Source organism: Morone saxatilis, unplaced genomic scaffold (genome assembly GCF_004916995.1).
Source record: "Morone saxatilis isolate NCDOM2014 unplaced genomic scaffold, NCSU_SB_2.0 Contig18, whole genome shotgun sequence".
NCBI classification, from domain to species: Eukaryota; Metazoa; Chordata; class Actinopteri; family Moronidae; genus Morone; species Morone saxatilis.
The window spans coordinates 22,035,701-22,043,910 of NW_023339740.1; the positions used below are offsets into that span (position 1 = coordinate 22,035,701).

The following is an 8,210-nucleotide window of genomic DNA, read 5'->3' on the forward strand; positions in this document are numbered from 1 at the left end:
GCTGTTTGCTTTGTTTGTGTTGACACATGAATAACAAGTTTGGCCCCTTGTTTCTTTTCACTGCGTGCTGCTTCTTTTCTCTCTCCAGGCAGAGCAGCTATGTCAGCGGTCTGTTTGAGGCTGGTGTATTGTTTCACTCCCCGGAGGAAGAGTGAATTCAATCGCCTCTTTACTTTGTCTCTTTTTTTGTTGAAAAATCAACAACATTTTCCATCTGCATTGCACACTGAGGCCTGCCAGGGTCAGCTCAGTTATGACACACTAGTAGAAACGACATAGTTGCTCATTTTCAGACCTGATTATACCTTTACACAGAGCCAAAGATAAGTTTGTCCGTTAATAATTGTGAAAATTGGCTGAATCCTCAAAACAATTTAAGGCCCAGAACTGGAACTAAAGTCAGGCTGCAATCTGCTTCATTTGCACTTTTGGCGCTTACTGTGCAGTTTTTAAGTTTTTTCCACTTATTCTTCTTTCTCAGACGTGTGATTTTGTGCTTTTTTTTTTTACTTTTACAATTGTGTAAAATGGGTCTTTGACCTTGGTCTATAAGTTTCAGTTCAGTCAGGAGAATGAATAAAGTAAAGATTTGTGTGATGATTAAGTCTTGGGCGATTTTAGACTCTAGAAGGAGATTTTTTTTATGATCAAGCAGCAGCAAAATAAATCCCCCCCATGGAGTCCAGACACTGGTGGCTGTGGCTGATGACTCTGCTGAAGCTGATAGGCTGATGAATCTGAGAAGACGGGGCGAATCTACGGAGAGGGCCGCGTATAAAAGCAGCATGAATTACCTGAAGGTAGAGAGAGAATCACATTTAAAAAGACAGCAGCAAGATGATAGGCTAAAGATGCAGATGTGTCACTGTGCTATTGGATAGATGTGACCAGCTGAATGAGAACAGCTGATATCTCGATGGACAGCGCCTGACCAGGAAATTGTGAATGCAGGGTGGAAGGAGAAATTAACTACAGTCATACACACAGTATATGCAAAAGAATAGCCTTCCTGACTGAACTTTCGCTGGAGTTTGATTGGTCCGACCCTCAAACTACTCCTGTTTTATTACAGTGCTTATGAGAATACGTGGGAGGGTTTTGTGCATGCCTGGACAACGATGTCTAACAATCATTTCTATGTGTCACATTAGGAGCAGTCCCAGTCATCTCACCTGATCTGACACTCACATCGACTGATCCACCGACCTGTCAGCATGGCTAATGCAGACTCTGTCGGTCTGCGGGTCTTCTCTCTCAACTGCTGGTCAGTAGCTGTGGTTTCTAGTGATTCTCAATGCATTGGGGTTTTTTTTTTTTTGTCTCTACATGTTTGCAAAAACACAGTCTACACTCTGTTACTGCTTTCAGGGGGATCCGCTACCTCAGCAAACACTGTCCTCAGCGCTATGACATGATTGGAGACACGTTGTGCAAGGAAGAACATGATATTGTCTTACTGCAAGAGGTTGGTGGAAGCCATCTTACAGAGTTATAAAGTTGCAGAGTCACTAATCTGATGGACTTCGTTCCGTTAAATGGGAAAAAACAAGTTGTGTATTCTGCTCGACCAACCTTAAGTCACAATCCTTTGTGTAAACTTGTATGAACAATATTAATTATGCAGAGACTCCTGCTGTATTCTGCTTTGCGTGACATACAGATTTTTCTTTCAGGTGTGGAGTGAGAAAGACTATCTCTCCTTGAAACAGAAACTTGGCTGTAGTCATCCTCACTCTCATTACTTCAAAAGGTAATGGTTTTACGCTCCTCCCAAGGCTGCTGTGCAATCGTTGCTCAACCTGTTTCCGTTCAGACGTCTTTCAGTCTGTGATTAAAATTCATGAGTAAGTTGTTATATCTTCAAAAGTGTCCCACTGTCAGAAAAATGTACTTTAATGGCATTGATCCAAAATTTAACTGAAGATTAGGCTTTACCTATAAGGATTAACTTCTGAAGATTAGTCCCTTGTTGAACTCTACACCAAGGCATAAGACTCAGATTAATCAAAGGTTCCACCTCTCTAATTCCCTCTGCAACTCACAAAAATGTCAACCCTAGTAGATAAGTTCTCACATCTACTACAGATAACACCTACTTATAATCACCAGGGATGGGAGTTATTATTTCATTAAACGATAATAAGGTACTGCTGATGCTGGTTTTTAGTGTGAAACAGACAACTTCTGCTCATGTCTTGCTTTTCCTCTCATTCTGCAGTGGAGTCATAGGCAGTGGGCTGGCCATTTTCTCCAAACACAGAATCCGTGACACGTTTCTTTATCGCTACTCTCTCAATGGTTATCCTTACATGGTAAGTGTGGAGAGCGTGAGACTCAGTGAGTAGCGTGTAGAATAAGGTCGTTCCAGACTCAAGAGGCACTGACTGCAAAGGCCAGATCTCCTCCGGTTTTTATTCTTGACCTAGGAATTATTAATAGAGACCTATCAGCGCATCTCAGGCCTGCACTTAGGCTCGTTTGGAGTTAGCAAGTCAGCAATATAGTCCGGAGCCAGTCTCATACACGCCTCCCCCCTCAGAGTGGATACGTGATCCTTTAGTGTTACTGCCTCTATTTGCAGAGTAACATACCTCCTTTCCTCCCGTAACTTTGTGTGTTTTTCCTAACGTTCAGGCTCACCATGGAGACTGGTTTGGAGGGAAAGCTGTCGGGATGGCCGTCTTAAACATTGGCAGCCTGACTGCAAACGTCTATGTTACTCATGTAAGGCTCCCCAACATCTGCACTCAGCCATATCAGTTTATATTAAACAGTTAGTTATATGAGCGTGCTGTTGTCCCTGTGTATTAATTTCAGCTGCATGCAGAATACTGCAGAGACAAGGATTCTTATCTACCTCATAGAGTGGTTCAGTCGTGGGAGCTGCAGCAGTTCATTCGGTACCGTGTCTTTACTTGTTTATTCAGCTCATATTATATTTGTTTACTGTGGTGTATATTTGCGTATTTTTTTTCTGAGCCTCACCTGTTGTCAGTTGGTGTTAATGATGTTTGTAGCAAGATTTTACCTAAAAGTGTTCTGCAGTATTCTTTTGCTAAATGCTTTTTTATACACAGTAAAGTGTCATCTTCATGTTGAGTTATGTGGTAGTAATGTGTTTCTCTGTCCCTATCAGCCACACCTCTGCTGGAGCAGATGTGGTGATTTTAGGTGGTGACCTCAACATGCACCCTCAGGACCTCGGTAACAGACTACTGAGGACTTCCACTGGACTCCGAGACTCTTATTTAGAGACTGCTAAGTTTGATGTAGGTAGTGACAGAAATGCTGCACAATATACTGCAATTGAAGGAAAATTCAGCTTGGTGCTATTCTTGTAGGTTTGGCCATAATTTGTATTGTTTTTTAATGGTTAAACGTAGTACACAGTGACAGTGGTAGATAGCTCTACAACACTACTGATGGCTAACAGTCAGATTTAAAACAAGCTCTGTTAACCACTTTCTTTTCTGTTTGATGACCACTCACCACAAATCCGATATGATCATCCACAGCACTCTGAAACCTCTTGCATACACAACTTCAGTAAGACACTTTGTCAGGAAGTAGTTCTGCTAAAATGTAAAACTGTATCCAGCGGTCATTGTTGCTATCTCAAAAATTAAGCTACTAAGTAACATTTAATAATAACTGACAGAAATATTAGTGAAGACTATGAAAACAATAGCCAGGTTGTTAAGATAAAAAATGCATTTTCCTTTGGACTTATAAATGATTTTCTGTTGCAGGGGTGTGAGGACGGTTTGACTCTGATAGCCGACAACCCTTTTATTAGTAAAAAGGAGCTCGCTCCCTTTGAAAAGGGAATTCGAATCGACTACATCATGTTCAAGGTGCGTGACAGCTCTGTGTTGTCATTCCCGCTGTATTTTAACCGCTTCGTGTTCACAGCAAGATGTTGAAGTCATTCCATGAATTTGTTTTGAATCCTGAAGCACATTTTGTTTTTGTTTTCATTCTCAGGGTTCTTCCAAAGTAGCCATTTATTGCGATTTCATGTCCACCACCAAAGGCTCCGTCCCAGACCATCCATTCCCATACTCCGACCATGAAGCTCTGACGGCTGAACTTAGGCTGGAGACACACGCTCCAACTGAAACCGACAGTGACAGGAAATCGGGAAATCTGGCCACTGCTGCAGGTATTCTTTACTAGCCATGCTAGCAGGGTAGCTGTAACGATGGCAATGTCATTTGATCGGTACTCAAGCAGAAATATCTCAACAATTATAGATGACGAAAATTCTTGTACGCACATTTGTGATTCACAGAGGATCTTACTCACTTTAGTGACTCCGCTGTCTTTTCTCGTCTTCAGGGAAGGTGGCTGAGTTGGTAGACATTGTGACAGAGGCTCGTACTGAAGTCAAGGTGGGTCTGCACTGTGCTGAGAGGATGCGTTACACGGCAACGCGCACCGGAGTGATGGGGTTGGCTCTGCTCTTTCTGGAGCTGGCCATCGCTGCTGTGCCCTGGTTGGCCCTGGGAGCTGAACAACCTTTCCCTCGTACCTCCTTCTACATGCTGGCTGCGCTGTGCTTCGCCATCCTGCTGACCACCTTTCTGCTGTACATCTTCTATACCATGGAGCTGAAATCTCTGCAGGGGGCTGAAGACCAGATGAGGCTGGCTGTAGGTAGTCTGCAAGAGAAGCTCAGGGGCTTTCCTTTGGCTCAGCCCCACAACACCCAGCGGAGGCCCCCAGAGGGTCTTGAGCCCAGTGCCTTTGACCCAGAGGAATAAAGCCGGAGCCAACTGGGTCAAAGTGGGCACACTGAGAGAAGCCTTTGAAGTTAGCTTTAAGAGATGGATGTTTGAAGGAGTCATTTATGCTCTGAATGTGTTTTGTGCTCTTGAGATTCAGATTTGTATTGCAGACTGAAGGAGTTTTTGAAAGTAGTGCAGGACACATGCTTTGACATTTTTATACTTTTTATATAATCGTCTTTAGCCTTTTTTACCCCTAGATTTCCCTCTATGCACTTCAACAAACACACTTCCTATTACATAGTATGATACTTCTGTGTTGCTGTTCTTAAAGGCCAGAAACGTGACCATTTGTGTTATTCAAGCCTGAGGTCCGACTCGCATTCCACCCACCAGTAGTTTCAGCGGGACCAGTTGTTTCTGTTTTTAATTCCATGCTTCCCTTTTCGCGATTTGGAGAGTCAACCACACAGTCGCAGTGGGTCCAGACCATTTGCTGAAAGAAAGTAGCCCTTTCTGTAAGTAAATCTTCTGTGCATCGTGATCTCCACTGCACAGAAGACACAGACACTCTGAAGGTTGTAGGTTTACATTTTGGTCAGTAACGTTTTTTCTATGGAGGACAGATTGCTGAGAGCTTTCAGTAGCACTTAAAGATCCTCACGCACCAAAGCTTTTCAGTGTAGTATACTGTAGGAAAAGGCATAGGCTCTGCATGTCTCAGCTATATTGTTCACTGTCTTGCACTTGAAAGTATCTTATTGTTAGAGACAATCTTCACTCCTCTTTCCCAAAATATACCAGTAGGACTGTGCTGAAGATATTCTGTCATATATATATACTCTTAACTTTGACCTAATTTTTTGTTTTACAAAACATCATGTACTGTAGAAAATTACAAATGCTTAATATGTCTTTAGTGTGCAGTGCACTGACTTGACTAACCAGATAAACCACTTCCTTTTATGTATGCTAGAGAATGAATTAATGTCCCATATCTCTACTGAACAGTGGAATGACTTAGCAAGCAAGAGCCAGACTGATGACAGATCATTTTTAAAATGTATTCTTAACTTTCACCTCAATGTTGGTAGTTCTTAATTTTATAAAGGTCATATAGTTTCAGGTAATACCTGATGTTCATTCCAATTGAAAATTGTGACAGGCATGATTATGACAGCAATAATAAAGACTTTATTCTCATGCGTTTTGACTGCTGTGGCTCTGGAGAAAGGTGACAAGTCAGCAGATGATGCACTCTGCCAGTTCCAACGGTTGACAATATTCACTGATACACCGATCTACACATTCACCACTAGAGAGCGACAGTAGTACATGAGAAAGTTTCCAAATGGAACACCAGACTGGTTTTTGAGCAACAATTACATAACCAAGGTGACAGAACAAGTGAGAGGAAACAACTGCCAGATCCTACATGCCAGTTTGCACACCCTCTCAAAGAGCACCATGGGTGTGGTACATTACATTTTTTTAATTTTGCCAAGTGAAGATTAAATCAATAATTTACAGTTAGTGCCATGCTGTGGCTGTGTCACCATCAATGAAAACATGAATAAGTTAGTAGAGCTACACAGGCATTTTAGACCACATGACCATCCCTAAATACAATAAATACATATAATAAAATAGGCTCAGGTATTGCATTGTTCTTATACTAAGTAACATGCTTTTGTAGTTATGCATTTTCAACTAAAGTCATTTCTTCTACTTGTTTGCTATTTAGGTCAAGTTCCAACAAAATATTTACCCAATTTCTAACGTACATCCTGTCCTATTATTTATATGGTTTTGTATTGTTGCTAAATAAATGAAGCTAATTCCCTACTCATGTTTTCCCTTGTGATGTGCTGCAGTGATCGCATCATTTTCCAACTCTTGCAGTAGTGGCCAGTCAGAAGGAATAACATTATACAACAGTGTGCAGGTCTGAACTAATAAAAGTTAAACTCACTTTTACTGACCACGTCACTTAGATCATAAGTATGATTATAATCCTGTACACCACTAACATTTTTTTGCGTTGGTCCTTTATCTGTCTCAGTCTAGTCTGTTTTGTGTTCATTGTGCAACATTTTGTTTGATTAGCTGTAGTCAAAGCCCTTAGTTGTCACATGGCTGTAATGAATGGCTGTAGTAGCCTATATTTAACTTTACATGACTTGAGAACATGATAAAATGAATTCATTCATTGACCTGTTGGTTCCCAGACCTTTCGTCAACTTGCCTACACCAGTAGTACTTTGTCAAAGTACAGACGTATTATCAGCAAAATATACCTTAAGCATCAAAAGTAGAAGTACATTTATGTAAATTTACATTTTATGATACTTTATAATTGTACCCCACTATATGTAAGAGATACATAATGTACTATTTATTGCACTACATTGATTTCACAGCTACAGTGAACATTAATAGTTTACATAAACACACAACATATGGTGTAAAAAAAAAAAAAAAAAAGTTAACTCATTAATAGTGACCCCTTACAAAAAAAGTGTTTAGTTGTAGCCATTTGTCATGTCTCAGATATTTATGACCTGTTAATTTCACCTGTGCAATTAGAATGTTTTCCCCTCTAGACTTCTCAGATAGTTTTATTTATTTAATTATTAAATATGACAGTTAGGTCTTAAAGACATCAAATTATCCAATATTATCCCATACCTGATATTTCACAAACAAAAAAACAAAGCATACTAATGTAGCAGAACATTGTTTTGCTCCATTAATCACGTCATGACCTCTCAAAATGTAATCTCGTAGGTTGGGAACCCATAAAGTAGCTTCACCTCAACCAGCTACAGCAGTAAAATGCTACTTTGCGTGATGCATCAGCAGTAAAAATCTAATAATGCCATAATAGTAACTCACTCACAGGGGCCATTTTACTGCTGAACAAGTATTTTCACTGTCAATACATTTTGTACATTTAGCTGATGATACATCTGTACTTTTATTTAAGTAGGGTTCTTACAGGAATGCCGGACTTGATTGCTTGGGGTGTTTTTGCACTGTTGTATTGGTACTTTTAGTAAAGAATTAATTTCTTCCATTAATGCTCTAATATTAAATTAGATTTTCTTATGTTGTAGCTTTTGGGGTGGAGCTAATTGTTTACGGGTAGGTAGTTTAAATAATGCATTTATTTTTCTATGAGCTGATCATGGATGGATGAATATTTAATTTGAAACCTACCTGGTTGCAGTCAAATCAAATGTTTACCTCTGCAAATATAGTAAAGAAGAAATATAAAGTAAAGAACAAGTAGGCTTAATTGTACTTGAGCAGTGGGGGAGGAAGTATTCAGAGCCTTTACTAAAGTACTGATATGACACCATAAAAATACTGCAACGAAAATGTTAATTAAGCAAAACTATCTGTCTAAATGCAAAAAACTGTTATATATGTGACTGTTATAGTATATTTTATTATTAGAATATTTTTACTCATTAATGTAAA

At 39.9% G+C, this 8,210-nt stretch overlaps 1 protein-coding gene across 1 annotated transcript in view; it reads left to right on the forward strand.

The window, feature by feature from the left end:
• The window catches only part of smpd2b (sphingomyelin phosphodiesterase 2b), a 6,415-nt gene extending 485 nt beyond the window's left edge, over positions 1 to 5,930 (forward strand). The window contains exons 2-11 of the mRNA XM_035661201.1: positions 1,152 to 1,264; positions 1,369 to 1,465; positions 1,674 to 1,750; positions 2,219 to 2,312; positions 2,635 to 2,724; positions 2,818 to 2,900; positions 3,137 to 3,269; positions 3,750 to 3,854; positions 3,985 to 4,162; positions 4,339 to 5,930. Coding sequence (XP_035517094.1) covers positions 1,215 to 1,264; positions 1,369 to 1,465; positions 1,674 to 1,750; positions 2,219 to 2,312; positions 2,635 to 2,724; positions 2,818 to 2,900; positions 3,137 to 3,269; positions 3,750 to 3,854; positions 3,985 to 4,162; positions 4,339 to 4,763 — 1,332 coding nt within the window. The 5' untranslated portion in view covers positions 1,152 to 1,214 and the 3' untranslated portion in view covers positions 4,764 to 5,930. The remainder of the gene's footprint in view (positions 1 to 1,151; positions 1,265 to 1,368; positions 1,466 to 1,673; positions 1,751 to 2,218; positions 2,313 to 2,634; positions 2,725 to 2,817; positions 2,901 to 3,136; positions 3,270 to 3,749; positions 3,855 to 3,984; positions 4,163 to 4,338) is intronic.
• The last annotated feature ends 2,280 nt before the right edge of the window (positions 5,931 to 8,210 follow it).